Source organism: Papaver somniferum, chromosome 9 (assembly GCF_003573695.1).
Source record: "Papaver somniferum cultivar HN1 chromosome 9, ASM357369v1, whole genome shotgun sequence".
Classification (NCBI taxonomy): Eukaryota; Viridiplantae; Streptophyta; class Magnoliopsida; order Ranunculales; family Papaveraceae; genus Papaver; species Papaver somniferum.
Genome location: NC_039366.1, coordinates 43,844,831 through 43,866,924, shown reverse-complemented (window position 1 = coordinate 43,866,924; position 22,094 = coordinate 43,844,831). Strand labels below are relative to the sequence as shown.

The window sequence follows — 22,094 nt, the reverse complement described above, 5'->3', positions numbered from 1 at the left end:
GAGAACTAATTATTTAGTTTATGAATTTCTCGAAATATAATGACTAAGCTTAATGAACATTTGTTCATGCTTGATCAAATTTGGTGGAAAACAATTTATTGTTTGGAACCAAATCATGATTCAAGTCTATCGTTCGAAAATAACCTGGAACAATGATATGTGTCATTGATGTTATTCAGGAATGTTTAGAATCGATTTAGAGAAATATAGAACTACTATATTCGGAATACAAGACAGTGTTATTAGTCTTACAAACTGAAAAAATGTTATATGTTCGAATTCGTTTTACATGTATTCGTACATGTAGCGGAGTAGCTATATATCGACTTTCATATTTGTATGACACGTACGTCATGGGAAAATCGGTTTGTTTCGTGATCCAAATAGGTATGTATATTCGTATACAAACCATGTGGAACTTTGGTAAGGGAACCAGATTAAAATAATCAAACAGGTATGCGAGACAAAACAGTTCTATGTTCTAGAACCAGTTTAGTACCCAAAACGGTATGTAAACTTAACGTTATGTGAACTCCGGAACCGGCAAACGTCCAAAGTTTGCAAACCGGTACGTGAACTAAATTTTTTTATAAACTCCGGAACTTTGAATTAGTTCAAAGTTTGCAAACCGGTACGTGTACTGAAAAGTTCTGTAAGAGTCCAGAACTTGGTAATTTCATAAGTGTGCAAACCGGTTTATGAACTGAGTAGTTCTATTAACTCCGGAACTCGGTAATTTCATACAAGTTTGCAAACCAGTCCACGTACCATGACTCAGTTGATTCACGAACAGTTCAAGTACTTGTACTTTGTACATTTACAATCTATGTCGTTGTGATTCAATTGCGATTAAATTATTTTCTTGAAGTAATTTGCATTTGATCAATTCTCTAATTAACCCTAGACTCATTTGATCCCATAGTTGTGACTCAATATTAATGTCTTGTGAACATGAAAATGAGTGTTAAGCTTTTAAGTTCAAACAGGCTAGTTTCGGCTAACCATATTGAACATAATCTTTATACACGGTTCGGTTACGGTTTACCTAACCATAGTATATATCTTGTATATGTGAATAAGATTCAAAGCTTTCATCTAACGGTGAATATTGATTGATTGGTTCCAAAGCTATCTTAGCTTAAACCTAAAGCAACCTAGGCTTTGAAGTCTATATAAGGGGAACACTTTGCAACTCGGATCTTTGAATCCTGACACTACTTTTTGGTGTGTCATAGTTGTATCTAGAGTCGTCCTCTCCAGAAACCCTTTTAGGGTTTAACGACTACAAATACTTCATTGGGATTCGCGAAGCCAGGTCCAGTTATCTTTTATCTTGATAACTTGAGTATCCTGATCTTGATTGTTTGTAGAGCCTTGCTCCGTCAATCAAGATAGATAGTAATCAACCAAGTCTCTTCGTATCATACTTTGTTGATTCCGCAAGTTTTATACTTGTGAGGTGAGTAATAATCTAGGTTGCACTTCATTTAGAGCACTGCTCGGTCGAACTCGCATGCGATCTCAAGCATGTTTGTCAATGTTAGTGATCAAAACTATAAGTCCTGATTTCTAGTCTACTATAGCTAAGTCTCGGACTAGGATAGGAAGTGTAGTTGAGCTCAAGAACTCCATGGCGATCATCATACAAGACGAAGAACTACTCAAGGAACTAGTGAAACTTCATCGACTAAAAGGTATGTGGAGACTTGAACTTATCTATCACTCAAAAGTCTATCTACTCTATCTCCTATCTTGAGAGAAAAGTCGTTTTACTATATAGACTATGATTATACACATTTGCTATTTTGAGTCGAGTTTATCTCGCTTATCTATTTCTCGGAATATGTGTTGGTAAGCTTTCTCTTTGGCCAAGTTCATCTTTACCTAGTGACGAAATTCATGTTAAGTTTCAATCACTTGAAAATGGCTTTGACGAAAAATGGTTTGTGAATAACAACTATATAATGTCCTCTAAGAATGTTTAAATGATTAAAATGAGAGTTTAGATTATATAACCATTGTTGGATATAAGCATTGTGTAGTAACACATACATGTATAAGTCCTTATTCCTTGAACCAAAGTCTGCGTACTTTGCTGCTCAGGAAACCGGATCAGAGTCCGCGAACCCAGTCCGCGTACTGTAGGAGGTTCTCTTCCCGAGAAAATCTGCTTGAGTTTGTGAACTATTTACAAACTTATTCCGGGTACTTAAGTCCGCGTACCTAGTTCGCGTACTTAGGTTGGTTATTTTCTAAAAACGATTGTCCGTGAACTTATACTTATATTAACTAAGGAATGCAAGTTTGCAAACCGTGGTTATAAAGTTCATGAATCGATTCGAGTGAATCAAATCGTTTTTGCTTCGATTGTGTCTTGTATACTTCTATAAGATCTAAGCAATTGAACGACTCTCTAACTAGTTCATTTGAGTCATTTGAACTAGTTATGGTAAAGAAGAATATGGTAAATATGGAAGTGCTCATATGGCTAACCATTTGGTTAACTACTGTTGAACTAATAAATGTACATGTTTGGGTACGGTTACACAAACCTAAAAACGTGCATTTCATTTGTGTGTAACAAGCTAAGTTTTCGATCTAACGGTTGAAAGATATTAGCTTGAATCTAATCAGGTTTTCATCTAACGGTGAATATTGAATGCTTTGTTACTAAGATAACATTGATTGCAAACCCTGATTTGAAAGACTATATAAAGGAGAACTCTAGCAACTGGGAAACCTAATCCCCATACCTCATGTGTGATACTATTTGTATAAGATAGAGTTGATTCTCCTTTAACCTTAGGTTTCTTCCGAGACCATGTAGGTTAACGACTCGAAGACTTCATTGGGATTTTGAAGCCAGACCGATACTACTTTCTTGTAGTTGTGTGATCTGATCTTGTTGTTTCTATCATATTGAGTACAATCGTAACGATTGGCTTGAGATTAATATCTTTGATAGGCAATATATAAAAGTAATCACAAACATCTTCGTCTAATCGTTTGTGATTCCACAATATCTTCTTTCACCGCGTCGATTAAGATTATTGTGAGGTGATTGATAATACTAGGTTGTTCTTCGGGAATATAAGTCTGGGTTATCAATTGGTTCTTGTTCACCTTGATTTATCAAAAGACGGAACAAAACTCTTAGGTATTTCTGTGGGAGGCAGATTTATCTATTACCGTAGACTTTTATGTGTGATACAGATTTGTTTATTAAAGTCTTCGACTTTGGGTCATAGCAACTCTTAGTTGTGGGTGAGATCAGCTAAGGGAATCAAGTGTGTAGTATCCTGCTGGGATCAGAGACGTAAGGAGCGCAACCGTACCTTGGATCAGTGCGAGATTGATTGTAGTTCAACTACAGTCCAGACCGAAGTTAGTCTGTAGTAGGCTAGTATCTGTAGCGGCTTAATACAGTGTGTGTTCAATCTATACTAGGTCCCGGGGTTTTTCTGCATTTGCGGTTTCCTCGTTAACAAAACTTCTGGTGTATGTGTTATTTCTTTTCCGCATTATATTTTGTTATATAATTGAAATATCATATGTTGTGTGTTTGAATCAATCAATTGGGAAATCCGACCTTTGGTTGTTGATTGAAATTGATTGATCCTTGAACATTGGTCTTTGGTACCGTTCAAGTGATTTCTCTTGTATTCAATTAGACTCGCAGATTTCTATTTGCTTGAGTAAGAATTGAATCGAGAAAGTGAGATATAACTCTTTGATATACTTTATTAAGATTGAGTCTAGTTGATTCTCTTAAAAGTATATTGAAGTTAGTCCATACAGTTTTCTAATCGAAATATTGGGTGTGGTAGTTGTACCCAAGCTTTTTCAACTTCGGGTTGCATAAGTCCGGATTTTGAGGATAGCCAGACTTTTGTTTAAGTTGCTATCGATTTTCATCACCTGGATCTATCATTTGATCTGATCATCCATTTAGATCATAAATCAGAAAATCAATAAATAGGCTTAATCCGTGGGAGCCAGATTTGGTTTAAAGTCGTCAATTGAGTTGAAGCAACTCTTAATTGGTGTCTAAGGGAATCAATTGCGCAGAGTCCTGCTGAGATTCAAGAGGTGTAAGGAGCGCGAATGTACCCGAATCAGTGAGAGACTGAGTTCGGGCTCAACTACATTCCAGACAAAGTTAATTGGTAGTAGGCTAGTGTCTGTAGCGGCTTAATACAGTTTGGTGTTCAATCTGGACTAAGTCCCGGGGTTTTTCTGCATTTGCGGTTTCCTCGTTAACAAAACTTCTGGTGTCTGTGTTATTTCTTTTTCCGCATTATATTACTTATTTTTATAATTGAATTATCACAGGTTGTGCGTTGATCAATCACAATAGCTAGGTCCAACCTTGTTAGTTGGAAAAGACTTGATTGATCCTTGGACATTGGTCTTTGGTACCGTCCAAGAACTCTCTTTGTAGTTAGGTTCACGGATTCAACTCTGTAAACGTTCTAACAACGAGAAAGAGAGAGACAGAGAGATAACTCTATGCACTTTCCTTGTTGAGTTTTTACTCTCGAAGTTGTGTTGAATTTGTCTATACAGATTGCCTAAGAAAAAGTTGGTGGTGTATTTTGGTACCCACGTCGTTTTCAGTTGGTATCAGAACAGGCAAACACGTTAATACCTAATAAGTTTGTGTTTGGAAATATTGTAGAATATGTATTCACGTACAAAAATGTCTCCAACCAGTTTTGATTATGCCAAGTGCTTGGGACTTACCTCAAAGGATAACTCCTTAGTTGATTCTTCCGAATCCAGAGAAAAAGACAACATGTTGTCAGTCTTTGATGATATGCTTCCCTTAATTACTGAGTTGGAACTTACCAGAAGTCTAAAAAAGGCTCTTGACTTCATTGATCTCCAAACTTCTAGAATTAGAGATCTTGAAGAAGCATGTACTCAGGTTTCAGGTGAGCTTGGTAAATCCCTCTGGTTATATTAACAATCTCTCTAAGGATATATGCAGATTTGAACAAGATGTTACTAATCGTGATGAAAAGATTAGTATACTTGAAAATACCCTTAGAAAAAGTCTAATTAGAGAAGAATGTTTACTCAAGTCTCGCAAATTGGAAAAGGACAGTCTTTGTGTCGATAAAGATAAATTTGTCGCAGATCTTCTATTTTCTCGGGAACAGTGTCATGCTTTGAAAGAAGAAAACTCTGTTTTTAAAAGTAATTTTAAATCACTGCCTATTGTTCTAGTTCCTTGACACAACCATGCAATGGGAAAGTTATTACTGAGGAGGTGTCTGGCAAAAAACGTTCACGTAACCTGCCAACACCTAATGAAGTTGTGTGTAAAAACAATGCAACAAAGGTTTCTAGTCCACAATTCTGTTCACACTGTGGTAAGAAGAATCACGTTTCTCTAAATTGTTATTTTAAAAAGAAACAAACTTCTAATCTCCAAAAATGAAATGTATTTCATTTAGGTTTGAGTAACCGTACCTAAACGTGTACACTTAGTTGGTTCACAAATAGTTAACGAATGGTTAGCCATATGAGCACTTCCATATTAACCGTATTCATCTTTCTCATAACTAGTTCAAATGACTCATAAGAACTAGTTGAAGAGTTGTTTAATTGCTTAGGTCTTTATTCATAGACATAATTGAAACAAAATCGGTTTGATTCATTTGAATCAATTCATGAACAATATAGCCACGGTTTGCAAAGATTGCATTCCTTATAATTTATTGTTTTTAAGTTCATGAACTACCGATTTGAGAAATAACCCGCTTGGGTACGCGTACGGGTATGCGTACCTTAGCTACCGGATTTGAGTTGGTTTTGGTTTCCAAACTCAGCAGAATTTTTCGGGTAGAAAAGTTCCGCCAGTATGCATACGGGTACGCGTACCTAAGGTGTCTGGTTTATGAGTTCGTAAACTCAAACTCAGCAAAATTTTCCGGGAGGAAAAGTTCCGCCAGTACGCGTACCCAACCTGTCTCCTTCACCAATACCGTATGCACACATACACACACACTTGGTTTCCGGTACATGGATTTATACACTAATGTGCGAACACACTATATATGCTTATATCCATAGATGGTAATCTCAACTCTACATTTCAATCATTGAAACATTCTTCTATAATGTTATAATAGTCGTTATTCACAACTATCGTCATCAAAGCCATTTTCAAGATTGAAACGTCATCATGACTTTCGTCACGGGTAAAGATGAAAAATGGTTAAAGCGAAAGCTTACCAACACATATTTCGAGAAAAAGATAGGCGAGTAAACTCGGCTCGAAATAACAAATGTGTATGTATGAAAACTATCATACTTATACGACTTTTGTCCCAAGAGTAGGAGATAGAGTAGATAGACTTTTGAGTGATAGATAAGTTCAAGTCTCCACATACCTTTTAGTCGTATGAAGTTGCACTGGTTCCTTGAGTAGTTCTTCGTCTTCGTAAGATGATCGCCATGGAGTCTGGAGCTCAACTACACTTAACTATCCTAGTCCGAGACTTAGCCATAAGTAGACTAGAAATCAAGACACATAGTTTTGACAACTAAATTTGATAAACAAGCTTGAGATAGCAACGCTTGCGAGTTCGACCGAGCAATGCTCTAACAATCTCCCCCTTTGTCAATTTTAGTGACAAAACTATCAATACATATGGAATACAAAATAGATAAAACTTTGTAGCTTCTCGTCCACATTAATGAATATCACACGTTTTGACTAGGTGCACCTGGATGCATAATCTATATTTCTATAGAAATAGATTTTGGACAGGTTGTACCTGGGTGTAAAATGTATATTCTGACATAAAAATAGATTTTGATCTGGTTGCACCCGAGTGCATAATGTATATATATATATATATATTAAGAAATGTTGTTCTTTTATTTTTCTTCTTTAATACTTGTTTTGCTTGATGTTTTAATGCTGAGTGTGATGATAATGACATTGAACTTATTGCTCGAGATCATGAGCTACTGGTTTTGGTCGTATATAATATATTGCAAGTGATTTTTAGGATAAACTTATATTTATCCACGAAATACACAAGATGCACCTGAGTGCATAATGCATATTCATAGAAGAAATAGGTTTTAGACTATGTTGCACCTGGGTGCATCATGCATATTCTTTTGATTCTTATAGAAAAATGTTTTGGCCAGGTTGCACCTGGGTGCATAATGCATTTTTCTATAGAAAATAAATTTTGGCCAGGTTGCACCTGGGTACATAATGGTATTTTTATATGAAATAAATTTTGGCCAAGTTGCACCTGGGTGCATAATGATATTTTTATATGAAATAAATATTGTTAAGTTGCACCTGGGTGCATAATGTAAACTCGGCTTGGGTTAAAATAATATATATATTTTTTTTTTTCGAATTTCATATCAACAATGGATCTTGTTTTGTAGAGATTTTCGAGCCCTTTCCAAAAATATAAATTTTATTAAAATTCGACTTATATTTCGGAAGTTAAGACATTTCTCGCGATTAATTTTAATTAAAGAGAGAGAAATTAAATAGGAGAGATAAAAGATAAGAAAAATAATAAATTGTAAAGCAAAGGGTATATATGACTAATATTTCCTATGTTTTTTCGCCCAAACCTATATTTTACAAATCCGTTACTCCCATACTTTATGGGTTATGGTCGTATGACCAATTTTGCGCATTCGAAAGACAAAAGGCAGATGGAAAAAGAAAGGAACAAAAGACGGTCTAATAACGTGCTTGTCGTCTTCCCCTACAAATGTAAAGACAAGACTAGACTAAAGAAATTTTAAATACGTGGACGGGTTTTTTGTATATAAAAATTCCTTAAAACTAGGGAGTGGTTTTGAAGATTTTAAAATTCAAAACTTCACAGTTTTTTTTTTTTCTTATTCGTTGAAATTTAAATTAAGTGAACATTATTTAAATGCCTTTACTATAGGGCCCCTTCAAAATACCCTTATCAACTTATACAAACACCCATAGGCTTGTGAAAGCACAAACCCGGATTATAAGTTTACTAAAATAACCTTCAATAAATACAAATAAACGTTGCACAACAGATTAAAGAGCCAGCTATTTCCCATTTCATTCCATTTCTTTCTCTCTCCCTTATTCTCACAGTTTCAGAAGAAAAACGAAAAAAACTGAAATCACCACTGAAAAATTGCAGAATCAACTCAAATCCGAAAGAAAGCTAGTAGATCTGAAGTGTTCTTTGATTTAGAAGAAGAAATTCAACTGAAAACAGAAGAAAAAAATCGATTTCATTAGGTTTTCAGAGATGCAGTGAGCAACAACAAAAAAAAAATCGAAGGTAATACATAGATTTTGTGTTTGATTTAGTTTAATCATCAGATGAATTCGATCTTTTAGCGTTTCATGAACGAAATTGTTTAAAAAAACTATTGAAAAAATCGATTTACATTTTCTTAATTACCGATTCATACTAATTTTCTTCGATTTGATGTTGCATGTGATGAAAAATCAATCCAAACGACTGATTTTGTTACTGATAAAGAAGTAGAAGTCTTCCAGTTTGAATTCAGAAAGGTAAAACTTACATTGGTTTTGATTGTTTGTTTCTGATTAGTATTTTATTTTGTTTCTGATTTTAGGTTGTTGAAGTTATTTTGATTCAGAAGTTATTTTGAATCAGTTAGGGTTTTGAATTAGCAGTTGTTGATTCAGTTATTGATTCAATTATTTGAAGCATAACTGTTTCATATATGATTTCCGTCTCTTATATAAGGGTTTGATGGTTTGTATGAGTGTTTGGTTTTAATTTGTAAATTTTTGGACTTCAACTGTACAATAAGTGTCACAGAACATGTTATTTCTACCAGATTCAGAAGCAACTAGAGTTAGTTGACTACATTTCTAGAGGGAACTTGATGAAGTTGCTCGCAGATGTGGAAACAACTTTTGCTAGTTTCTCTCAACTTTTACTTTGTTCTATTTCATAGTTACTTTGTTTCATTATGTTGAATTAGAAGTGTAGTTTATTTTGAATCTCTGCATAATGGTTCTAATGGCGTGTATGTAAATATCATCGTATCTCTTGCAAAAACATTATATAGGGAAAAGGGATTTTACTACAGATTTTGGAGAAACAACCTGTACTAGTTGTCTTTGTATTTTGGGGAGGCAACTTATGCTAGTTGTTCCCATATTTGAAAGCAACCTGTACTAGTTGCCTTCATATTTAGAGACAAAAATTGTGCTACTTGACTCTATATTTGTATTCTGTGTGAGTGAAACATGTTATTTGTGAATTTCTCTGAGTTCTAAACATGTTCAGTATGTTACGTTTATGAATGTTCATTTTGGTTATTTTACAATCTTTTTGTAGAATCATACTGATCATGCTTTGGCGTTCGTTCAATCTAGTGAAGTAGGTTACTTTGTATGCTTCTATAGAATCATACTAATCATGCTGGTTCGTTCATTGAACACATGTAAAAAAAATTTGGTATCAGCTTTGATATCCAGAGTGCAACACAATTCCCTCTAAGAGTGCATGAGCGTGTTATTATCATGTGAAAAATATGAGACAACTTGTGTCAGTTGCTCTCAGATTCAGAAGCAACTAGAGTTGGTTGGCTCCATTCCTAGAGGACTGCTTATGAACTGGATATTTTATGACTGAGTGATTTTGATTTTTGACAACAAGATAGTTTACTCAATCTTGTCAGCTGCAAGACATGCAAATAAAGACAACTCCAACCAATTCACATTATCCATTCATTTATGTATTGTGCATTGCCCACTTGGTGTCTAACCCTTTACTACTCTAGCAACATTGGCAGTAGTGAGACTTAAGCAGGGACCAGTCAAATGAGGAGCACAAGAAAGCAATGAATAATGTGGTTGATATCCATTTCATGCAGGTTAAAATCTACTACCAGGTGAGGAATATGCAAAGAAAGTTGGTTGGGAGGATGTTGCAGTCCTTAAGCCAGATATAAGCGAGGCCGGAGGAATGAACCCTGGTGGATGTGTTAAGATTAAGTGTTTCCTTCGACATCTTTGACATATGAGTCACTTGCTGTTATTTCCAATGTGTGGTATTACTTCTCATGTTGATGTAGTTATACCTCTCTTATTGATAAATCCATGATGCTGGTCCTTGAACTCTAGTTGTTTAGTAATCCAGTGTTCCACTTGTAGTTGTTCCCATTTATTTATATTTGTCTTTGTTTTGTTGAGCATCAAACCTTGGTTCTCGATAGGCTGTGGCAACAAGAGTTTGGGTTGTTTAGTACTTTTGTTGAATTTTTTTACTTCCACAAGTTGTTGAAGTTGTTTCCGGAAGTGTAGTAGCCAGTCTAAGCTCTGAAAGTGGAGGCAACTTGCTCGAGTTGTCTCCAAAGATGGAACCAACTTGATCCAGTTGTTTCCAAGTTTGGAGCCAACTAGCTCAAGTTACTTCTAAACTATCTCAAGTTGCTTCCAAGTGCGAGAACAACTAGCACAAGTTGTCCCCAAATCTGGAGCCAACTAGCTCAAGTTGCTTCCAAGTGCGAGAGCAACTAGCACAAGTTGCCCCTAAATATGGAGCCAACTAGGTCAAGTTGCTTCTAACTAGAAGAAGTTTGGCTAAAAAAAGAAAAAAAGACATATGCAAATGAGTGAATCTAGCGTGAGTCGAACACACATCCTCTGACACGAAGTCAGTCATGCTACCATTGCACCACAGATTCCTCGCAACTATTTTAAGATGTATGTATAAAGATAATTTCACATGCTTCTCAAAAAAAAAAAAACTAGCTCAAGTTGCCTCCATATTTGGGGAACAGCTCTAAAAATATGCGTGATGCTAAAAATAATAAATAACAATAGTTGGTGCGTTGATTCTCTTACCTCTGAATGTCGTGCGAACAATCTAATAGTACAGGGCAACACGAGGGATAATTTGCAGAAATTAAGAACCACATCCTTAAAGCAGGAAACTGGTACACAAACATCATATAACATCTAAGCATATCAAGTTTATCATAATTAACTAAAGTAACAAAGGTGGCATTTTTCACCTTTTCAGTACTTGGAACTGTGAGATATTGGGCTGAATTTACAGTTGACAATCATTTCTTCAACATCTTCACCTACATCTGACGCTATAGTGATACTTTTGTCACCAATACTCAGTTTTGTATTGATCAACACATTGTTCATCTCTCTGGCCTCTTCCAGTAGGACATGATTCACCTACAATCAATTACCCACCGACAATTTTAACTATTTTGCCATGAATGGTGCAGATAACATAATTTTCAAGTAACATAGCTCAAGTCTGGATGAGCTTTCAACTGAGTAGCACCCACTTTGTCTCGTTCTCGATTTCAGCACAAATCCAACTTCAACAGCTCAATCTACCACGCACTCTCTACCTTCAGATTTGGAGACAAATTCAACAGCTCAATCCAATCCAATCCAAACCCAACTCATTTCTTTTTTTATAACATATAGCAACATCATCAGACAAACCAAAACACAATTCAAAACCAGCTATGAAACTTGGGCTAGTTGTCTCCATATTCGAAAGCAACTTGTTCAAGTTGTCTACAAATATGGAGGCAACTAGCACAAGTTGTGTCCAACAAAAAACTATATAGGCACAAGTTGCTAAAAAATTGAAGCCAACTAGCCCAAGTTGTCTCCAAATCTAGAGGCAACTTTTTATCTCAAAATATGGAAGCAACTAGCACAAGTTGTCTCCAAAGTGTTACACAGATGAGTGAACCCGGCGTGAGTCGAACACACATTTTCTGACATGGAGTCAGTCGTGCTACCATTGCACCACAGATTCGTCAATACAAAATAACACATCAATATCAAATCCAATTAACATACTACACTTACTGATGTATAACTATCGAAACCTAAAGAATGCTGAGGAGCATTTGCAACATACTCACAAATATTATCAGTTGTTGTAGAAGCTTCCTGCTTCAATCCGAAACCAGTACATAAAATCAACACAGAAAATAATAAAATCCAAAGCGAATTCTTAAAAATATATATCATTGCATCTATATATACCTGCCAAGACTAAAGAAACTTTGCAGTAGTAAGTTTTTTGCATTGTCATCAGTAATCAATTTCATCCTCCTCTACACGAATGTATACACAAACAGTCCTAATTGAAAATATTTTTAGCAAATGCAAACCGAGCAGCAGTAGGTGGGCTGTTGTCACATATATTTTCTATACTTACCAAGACAGATCACATGGTTCCTGGTTCTGTAATGATTTACTCATTTAAAATGACTTGTCTAAGCTTCACTTCACTAAGTCACCAGAACTAACTCACTAAGGGTCCGATTCCATCTGGGTCAAGAGATGAACACCAACTATATGTCTAATACCTGCTGTTATCCACCAAATAAGATGTCCAAACGCTATAAAAACTTAACCAGTAACAAGCTCTATTCTTCATTCAAAACCTCATATTATCAAATCTCAATTATATCCAAGTTGCAACTTAAGAAATGAAACTAGTAAAATATGAAGATGTTTAGACAAGAAAGGAAAGAACTTAACCTAACACATGGCATGATTGACACTAGTTAGTTGGTACGACTAATGTAGAAGAGAAAACAATACTCCATATAGAAGACACGTGTGGCAGTGTAAAATCATCTGCAAATGCAGCACAGCATAACCTGAGAAAGCTCGAGTACTCACCAGATGAATTACAATGTAGAGCAAACTTATGTGGGTTACCAATTTGCAACTTCTCAATGACAAAACTCAGTTCAAATTTCATTCTTTGTGATTTCAGTGCCTTGGCAGCTTTGGTAGCCTGTGTCATTGGGTCAGCCCTCTTTAACGTAGACATAACAAGCAAATGATATTAGACACTAACTATAACCATACCACAACAAGAATACAAAACGAAAACAAAATAAAACATTGTACAATTAAAAACAAGTGGATACTGAATAATCAATTATCTTACAACTAAAGAAGCTAAAGCTACTATAATAGCAATGCTGCCCACCATCTTTACTAGCACTCTACTATAATAGTGCTTAAGGAGATTTTAGATTAAAATTCACACGACAAAACATTCCAAGAAGAAAACAGGTAGTCTTACCAAGTACCATTATGAGATTCTGCAACTAAATCTTTATAAGGGGTTTCAAAATCATAGGTAAAGTTACCGATTGAATACAATTTACCACTAAAATTATGCCCTAAATGCAGGCACAAACCAAGCTGCAATCCATACTTTAACTATAGATCCAAATTTCTCATTATCAACAAGCAGAGAATAAATTATCTTCTGATCCCGTTCCATCAAAAATAGTTGTAGATGTATCAAATAGATTTGAAATTCGAGTTGGTTGTCGACTGAGAATAAGAAAAACTTCTAATAGAGAAACTAAAATCGAGTCGATATCAACATCAAAATCAAAATTAATATGGAGTTAAGTGAGATATGATGAAATTAGGTTATCCACTTACAATATTGAACCGGGATCAACTTAGGTCGATCCTTTGTAATCTGTAAACTTCATTTTCCATCTACCAAAACCAAACCAGAAATAATTTGATAGATTTGTTGATAATAACGGCGGATGTGACAAAGGTGGTGGTGCTGGTTGTGGTGGAGGAAATTGAGATGATGATGGGAGCGATGCAGATGGTGGTGGTGGTGGGAACGATGAAGGCGATGGAGATTTTTGTTTTGCGTTATTAGAAATATGGAAGAATAAGAGATGGAAGGTTAAAAATGAGATTACGAAAATTATATTTTTAATTAAAATTTCAATTGCCATTAGGGACATTTATAAAGACTGTAAAGGGTATTTGTGAATACGCATATGAATATTAGGGGTGTTTATAACATTCCCATCTAAATTAAAGGTATGAAAAATTGCTACCGAGGAATTTGTTGGTATCGGAGTATCGGACTAACGGTCAGAAAGAAGAAAAAAAAAAAGGAAAAAAAAAGGAGAAGGAAATAGAAACCGGAAACTTAACGCCGTTAATTACTTAGTCGTTTAATTCTTAACTTTTCATTAACGGCATAATTAGTTTGGCTCCACCTCCTCTCTCTCTCTCTATCCCGTGCCTTGCTACTCCATTTTATAGTACAAGACGAGAAACATACTTCAGTTTCTCTCTTTTAAAACTCTTCTCTCTGTCTAAAATTCTTTGAATCATTTCTTTTTTCTGCAATTCATTTATTCCACAAAATTTGTAATAAAGTTTTGGAATTTTCGTCTACATTTCCAAGTTGTTGAATCGGCCGGCATTTGGCAGTAAGTTTGTTTGTAATGACATAAGTTGTTGTTTAAGATTATTAGGTCATTGATACGTTATTCGATCGAATCGTTCTCTCATCTTGATGGATCTTATTAAAGTTTGATTACCTTTTTCTTTTCTTTTTTCTTTTTTTTTGTTAAGACTGATTTGGTACCAACCTGGACTGTATTGGTTGAATTTTGCAGAAGTTTTTAGAGATCTGTGAAACAAATTTATAGATGGATCCACAAACGCAGCTGAGGAGATTAGTATCTTTATCGCCTTCACAAACACCACGTTCAACTGATAAGGCGACAAGAGATCTGCGGTCAGGAGACGGAAATTCTGGTCATAAACACGATAAAGATAAAGGAGTTAATGTTCAGGTTCTACTTCGATGCAGGTAAAACAAGAAGAAAACTAGTATCAAATTATAGATTGATTTTTTTTTATTTTTTATTTTTTATGTACAAGTTTGTTCATTGCTTTTGGAGGTTTTAATTTGAATGTTGGTGGTGTTTTGTGTTTTATAGGCCTTTAAGTGATGATGAAATGAGGGTTAATACACCTGTAGTGATTTCCTGTAATGAGAATAGAAGAGAAGTGAATGCAGTTCAGAATATAGCAAACAAACAAATTGACAGGACATTTGCATTTGATAAGGTGTGAGATTGTGAGACTTATTATTTGACTTATCTTCAGAATCATACTTGTGTTGTGGAGGATTACGGCTAATAAGACTCATGTCATGTGTAGGTCTTTGGTCCAACATCCCAACAACAAGACTTGTATGAGCAAGCTGTTTCTCCTATTGTGAATGAAGTCCTAGAAGGCTATAACTGCACAATTTTTGCCTATGGTCAAACAGGGACTGGGAAAACGTACACTATGGAAGGGGGAGGGAAGAAAGCCAAGGTACTCTCGTTGTTCTTATGTATGGTTTTGATTATATAGAAACTTAAGTACATTTGATTGGACTTACAGGCTATAGCGGTTTTCTTATAATTTTTTTTTTTTTTAAATTTATAGAATGGGGAATTTCCAAGTGATACTGGTGTCATACCTAGATCTGTTAGGGAAATTTAAGTAAGGTTTTGATTATATAGATGATTATGATTATATAGAAACTTAAGTACATTTGATTGACTTACAGGCTATAGCGGTTTTCTTATAATTTTTTTTTTCTTTTTTAAATTTATAGAATGGGGAATTTCCAAGTGATGCTGGTGTCATACCTAGATCTGTTAGGGAAATTTTCGATATACTTGAAGCCCAGAATGCTGAGTACAGCATGAAAGTAACATTCCTGGAGTTGTACAATGAAGAGATAAGTGATCTTTTGGCTCCAGAAGAAATGTCAAGATTTGTTGATGACAAGTCGAAAAAGCCAATCGCCCTCATGGAAGATGGGAAAGGGGGTGTTTTTGTAAGAGGTCTGGAAGAAGAGATAGTGACTACTGCGAGTGAAATATATAAAATATTGGAAAAAGGGTCTGCGAAGAGGAAAACTGCAGAAACTCTTCTTAACAAGCAAAGTAGTCGTTCTCACTCTATATTTTCAATCACCATTCACATAAAGGAGTGCACGCCTGAAGGAGAAGAGCTAATCAAATGTGGAAAGCTTAACCTTGTTGATCTTGCTGGGTCTGAGAACATTTCACGTTCTGGTGCGAGAGAGGTACCGATTACTACTTATGCCCATTCATTCGGTATTACGATTTGTTAAACATGTCTAGTACTTAGTTATGGGTCATATTCATTATTTGTTATATCTTACCGAAACTTCAAATTACTCGGGGCTCCTACAGATGCTGTTGTTTTTAGACTTTACATGGGCATCTTTGTTTGCAGGGTAGAGCAAGAGAAGCTGGAGAGATTAATAAAAGCTTGCTTACACTAGGCAGAGTCATTAATGCGCTTGTTGAGCACTCCGGACATGTTCCGTACAGGTATCTCTGATTTCAGCTCAAGTGTTCTATTGCTACTTTTGAAACATTAATGTGAATAATGGACTAGGTAAGTAACCTCTTAAGAGCATTGGTTGACATCAGGGACAGCAAGTTGACAAGATTACTGCGGGATTCCTTGGGAGGGAAAACCAAGACATGCATAATTGCCACTGTATCACCCTCCATCCACTGTTTGGAAGAGACTCTCAGTACCCTAGATTATGCACACCGCGCTAAAAATATCAAGAACAAGCCTGAGGTCAGTGATTTGATTTGTAGTTGATGGTCTATCTTTAAATTATAACTTCTTGATCTCCAAGTTTCCTTCATACGTCAAACCTTGACTGTTCCAATCTCTCCAAACTATTTCCAGGTGAATCAGAAGATGATGAAATCTGCAGTAATCAAGGATTTGTACTCCGAGATTGACCGCCTTAAGCAAGGTTATTAAGTTCTTCTTGCTTGATGTTTGATCATAGTTAAATTTAATTGTTTCCCTTTGAAGAATAATAATAACCTTAAATGCCGTATCTTTATGGAAATAAATTTCTAGCTTCCAATATGCACTATCTTTCTATCTTCAGAGGTTTATGCTGCAAGAGAGAAGAATGGTATCTATATCCCTCGGGATCGATATCTTCAAGAAGAAGCTGAGAAAAAGGTATCACTGTTTGGTATATCATGAATTTGTATATTTTGTTCAAGGTCTTTAGAAAGTTAATCATTTTAACTACTCTCCAGGCCATGACTGAGAAAATAGAGCGCATGGAACTTAATTCGGAATTCAAGGACAAGGTACCGCTACAGTTGTCAGTAATTGAAACAGGATGTAATATGCAAGAACATATAACATCCTTAAGTAGAGTTTAACTACCAGGAATTGATGTAAAGTTTTCTCACCAATTATTGATACGTTCTGAACAGCAATTGGAAGGGCTCCAGGACCTTCATAATGCTCAGTTATTGTTGACAGCAGAGTTGAGTGAAAAGCTCGAAAAAACTCAGGTTATTTGCTTTTGGAGCGGTTATGCTCGAACTTTTTTGTTCTTTGCTTCTTCTCTGCAGTGCAAAAACTTATTGTATTTTTTTGTTACTTTTTGCTCGCAGAAAAAACTCGAAAATACTGAACATGCACTTTTCGATCTAGAAGAGAGATATAGACAAGCAAATGCAACCATCAAAGAAAAAGAATTTTTGATCTCTAATCTCCTTCGAGCAGGTGAGCACGAAGCTATCTAATTTCTTCCGTTACCTTATTCATGCATATGAGCAGCGAAGATTCCTATTTCTTCTGTACCCTAGAAAACTTCGGTGTTGGATACTTAATCTGGATTTCCTCTTCATTAGTTCATATCCCCCACCCCTCAACCTCTGTTTTGTGCATGCATGATGTCTTTTCTTGCTTTTCTTACTATTCCTTTGTCGTTTTTGCAGAAAAAGCCCTTGTTGAAAGGGCATTTGAGCTTCGATCAGAACTAGAGAATGCAGCATCAGATGTGTCAGGATTGTTCGCCAAAATTGGTTTGTACCCATGTTTTCTTATATAATGAATACTGGAATAGTGGCATATACCTTACCTTTTACTTTTCCCTGTGGTGTTTTGTAGAGCGCAAAGATAAAATAGAAGATGGAAACAGAAATATTGTCCAGAAATTCCAATCTCAATTGACTCAGCAACTTGAGGTCTTGCACAAGACAGTGTCAGCTTCTGTGGTGCAGCAGGAACAACAACTTAAAGAAATGGAGGAAGATATGCATTCTTTTGTTTCCACAAAGGCAGATGTATGACATATTTAATAATGGGTGAATGTACCTAGAATCTTGAATTCTTGATTGAAAATAGAGCAGAACTTACTGTTTTTCATTTATCTCTGTTATAGGCTACTGAAGAACTTCGAGGACGGGTTGGAAAGCTACAAACCATGTATAATTCAGGAATTAAAACTCTAGATGATCTAGCAGGGGAACTTGATGGAAATTCTAGTTCAACTTTTGCAAACATGAATTTAGAGGTTTCTAAACACTCATCTGCCCTTGAGGATGTAAGTTCATCTACTCTTGAGCTTGGTGAAGCCTAAAATAGATGAGCATACACATCAGTTTTCTCTCAGCATCCTTATCAATTATATCTGTGCTGATTACTATTTTATTGGGGATCAGCTTTTGAAGGGCGTGGCTAAAGAGGCTGACGTTCTACTTACCAAACTTCAAAGTAGCCTCTCCAATCAAGGGGATAAGCTGACATCGTATGCACAGCAACAGCGTGAGGTCAGTAAATGACATGTCGTCTCATTAACTGCATCTCTGAGCTACTGACAGTAACTTTCAGTTTCTTAATCTAAACCCTATGACTTGAGTATAGGGATACTCCAGAGCAGTGGAAACCACTCGGTCTATTTCCAGAATTACAGTAAACTTCTTCCAGACATTAGACGTACATGCTTCAAAATTGTCTCAGATAGTGGAAGAATCACAAACTGCCAATGACCAGAAATTGTGCGACCTTGAACAGAAATACGAGGTGCAACTTCTTCCATTTGATTTATTTGTTTGGTAAAATAACTTCCCTTTTGGATAGTTTTAACTTTTTAGATGCTATGTAGGAGTGCGCGGCTAATGAAGAAAAACAACTTTTAGCGGAAGTAGCAGAGCTACTAGCAAGTTCAAGTGCAAGGAAGAAAAAGCTGGTATGTGTCCAACACAGGAAACTTCTACAATTTGTTGTTTAGTATTTTTTTTTAAGACCTAGACTAGTAATAACACCGATCAACTAAGTCTGCTGGCCGCCTTAGCTTGTTCCTGCTTTATGTTGGGCACCTGCAAGAGTTATCCAGAATATGGCTTTCTCGTCATAATTAAGTTCCATGCCAAGGGATCGTGAAAGCTAACTCTTCAGCTACTGCTTTTATCAGGTTCAGACAGCAGTTGCCGGTCTTCGAGAGAGTGCATTGTGCAGAACTGATGAATTACGTCAAGAAGTGTCAACAATGCAAGATTTCACTGGGTCTGTTAAAGGAGAGTGGACAACTTACATGGAAAAAACGGAAACTAATTATTGCGAGGATACTGCTGCAGTTGACAATGGAAAGAATGATTTGGACGAAGGTCTTAAGCAGTGGTAAGAACTACTATATAACGAGACGCCACCAAAATAAACTTCTCTTATATTCTTGGTGGGGTTAATTCTTTATAACGAGGCATAAATGGGTTAATTCTTTATGACAATTGCAGTATGACCAAGGCAAAAATGGGTGCACAACAATGGAAAGATGCACAAGAGTCCCTCATTAGTGTGGAGAAAGCCAATGCTGCATCTGTAGATTCAATTGTTCGGTAAGTTACGTATTGTATAGCTTATAGTGCAATATAAGTTTGATTATGAGGTAAAAGACCTACACGAGTACTAAATATCAATATTATTATTCTCTGGTAGGAGCGGAATGGAAGCCAACCAGATTCTTCGGGGTCGACTATCTGCTGCTGCCTCATCTTCTCTTGAAGATGTAGATATTGCAAACGAGAGTCTCCTTTCATCTATTGACCGTAAGTTCCTTGAGCGGGAAGTTCATTTTTTCATCACCAAGTTATACTTTTAATAAGACTTAATTAAAATAAGGGCTTTTGCAGATTCATTAAAACTTGATCATGAGGCACGTGGGAACATCAGTTCTATGGTTGATCCTTGTTGTGAGGATATGAGGGAACTGAAGAGTGGTCACTACCACAAGATTGTTGAGATCACAGACAATGCAGGAAACTGTCTTGAGAAGGAGTACACGGTATGAGTTGTACTTTATGTTGGTGATTGTTTTCTTTAATTAATTTGTCTGAAAGAATCCATTTCCAACTTGATAAAACTAATCCACTTTTCTCTACTTTATAAAACTAACCCATTTTCAACTTATTTTTTAGGTGGATGAGCCATCCTGTTCAACCCCAAGAAAGAGATCGTTCAATCTACCAAGCATGTCATCCATCGAAGAACTCAGAACTCCGGCATTTGAGGAGTTGTTGAAGCCATTTTGGGAAGCAAAGTCAGGCAAGCATGCAAATGGGGGGGATGTAAAGCATTTATCCGGGCCATACGAGATCAGCGCTCAGTCGTTGAGAGACTCTAGACTTCCTCTCACTGCTATTAATTAAAGTGAATAAAGCAAAAAACAGAAGAGAGATGAGATTCCCGGGAAAATAGAAGTAAAAAATAGGGCTTGTACAGATAAATAGCTCGTATGATGTACTCTCTCGTCCACGTATCTTGTTAAGTTTAGAAAGAAGTTAGGGTGAAGTACATATCTTTGATATTTTCTACGAATATATAGCTTTATTCTTTCGGCTGCGGAGGAGTTTCAACTTATTTGAAATCCAATGCTTTTTATTGAGTGGATTATGTAGCTCTACGTATAGGGATTTTTGAGTGTGATTTTGTATTTTTTTTTTCTTGAAAATTACTTATATTGAAAAGCAAAGAATTACACAGGATTTTCCAAAATGTTGGTTTTCCTTATCTCATCAAACGGATTTGAGATATTGGTGTCTACCAACATAATGTTAACCCCATTTTGTAATCTAGAACTAGTAACTGAATTAGAAAAACATACATCCGATAATAAAGCAGAATTTAAAAAATGTGGCATCAACAACCATTGTTGTTTATGAATTCCTTGTTTATACGCTTCTTTGGCCAAAATGTCTGCCACTTCACAGCCTTTCCTGTTCTTAAACATAAACGCCAAAAAATTTCCACAAGTCTTTAGAATCTTCACTGCTTCAGAGACTATGGTTTGGTTTCTCCAAAAAATGTTGCTCTGCTTGTCCTCGGCATAAAAGATTAGCCGATGGCAATCACCTTCCACCCAGAAGTTCTTTAAGTCCATTCTTTTTGCCCAGTTTGTTGTTTCCAGCATGCTCAGAGCCTCTTGCTTCTTCTGCTGTGGATGTCCTGAAAGTCCCAACTGTAGCTTGGATTGCACCACCTGTATCACAGCGCAGAATTATACCATATCCAGCAGGAGTAGAAGAATCAATCCAAGAAGCATCGAAATTTATTTTGAGTTGGTTTACTTGGGGTTTTGACCATCTACTAGCATTTATGTCACAATGGCTATGTAAAACAGAAAGGGAATCAGAAGTAACTCCCTGTTTTGATTGTCTCAGAGGAGACCAAAAAGGCAAATGCCGCTGAACAGCAAGAGACAGTTGAATGCTTGTAGTTGATTTGGATTGAAAGATTCTCAGACATCTTTCCTTCCAAATCAACCAACATTTAGTAGCCATGATTTCTGTCTCAGAGTTATCATATATACCTGCTATCCAGTTAGAATACATTTGAGTAAAAGAATAATCTAAGTTACTTCTATGGTTTATACCCACAACAGGAGGTAGTAAGGCCACAGATTTAGCATAAGGACAATAAAAAAACAAGTGCTTTAAAGATTCACAATCATGCTCACAAAATATGCAAGTCGTATCTATATCATCCATATGTTCACTCAGTTTTTTCCTAACATGCAAGGCATTATGGATACACTTCCATAAGAAGATTTTAATTCCTTGCGATACATTCAAATTCCAAAAGCATTTCCAGAAAACAATTATATCAGTATTAATGGAATCAAATGAAAGATTTTTCAGTTTTTTGTACATAGATTTAACTGTAAAGTTTCCGTCGTTACCATTCAGATTTGTGAAAATTCTAATTCCTAGAAGCATATCAGCAATTTCCGAAGCAAAGCTACTTTTAACTTTTTGGTATTTGAGTCTAACAACTCAGATACAAGTGTTAAGAGATTTTGTTTAGAACCACAATAAGACATTTATCAGTCCAAATGTTGATAGACCTACCGTCGCCTACCTCCCAACAACTGAATTTGTGGATTAGAGATAACCCCTGCATA

At 35.9% G+C, this 22,094-nt stretch overlaps 1 protein-coding gene across 1 annotated transcript; it reads left to right on the top strand.

The window, feature by feature from the left end:
• Positions 1–14,111: 14,111 nt before the first annotated feature.
• Positions 14,112–20,679, top strand: LOC113309326 (kinesin-like protein KIN-5D). The gene is made up of 23 exons (XM_026557751.1): positions 14,112–14,268; positions 14,458–14,654; positions 14,785–14,914; positions 15,008–15,166; positions 15,453–15,929; positions 16,103–16,200; positions 16,303–16,459; positions 16,574–16,643; positions 16,785–16,861; positions 16,942–16,995; positions 17,125–17,205; positions 17,308–17,419; positions 17,635–17,721; positions 17,807–17,982; positions 18,081–18,242; positions 18,361–18,468; positions 18,563–18,721; positions 18,804–18,887; positions 19,113–19,318; positions 19,432–19,533; positions 19,634–19,743; positions 19,828–19,979; positions 20,113–20,679. The coding sequence occupies exons 2-23, from the start codon at positions 14,491–14,493 to the stop codon at positions 20,341–20,343; spliced, it is 3,156 nt and encodes a 1,051-aa protein (XP_026413536.1). The 5' UTR covers positions 14,112–14,268; positions 14,458–14,490; the 3' UTR covers positions 20,344–20,679.
• The last annotated feature ends 1,415 nt before the right edge of the window (positions 20,680–22,094 follow it).

What these genes read in the sequence shown, in the direction of transcription:
- LOC113309326 (XM_026557751.1), top strand. Translation starts at nt 14,491, where the DNA reads ATGGATCCACAAACGCAGCTGAGGAGATTAGTATCTTTATCGCCTTCA. An exon ending in ACCTTGAACAGAAATACGAG is followed by an intron (nt 18,722 to 18,803) that starts GTGCAACTTCTT and finishes GATGCTATGTAG; the next exon opens with GAGTGCGCGGCTAATGAAGA. An exon ending in TCTCCTTTCATCTATTGACC is followed by an intron (nt 19,744 to 19,827) that starts GTAAGTTCCTTG and finishes GGGCTTTTGCAG; the next exon opens with ATTCATTAAAACTTGATCAT.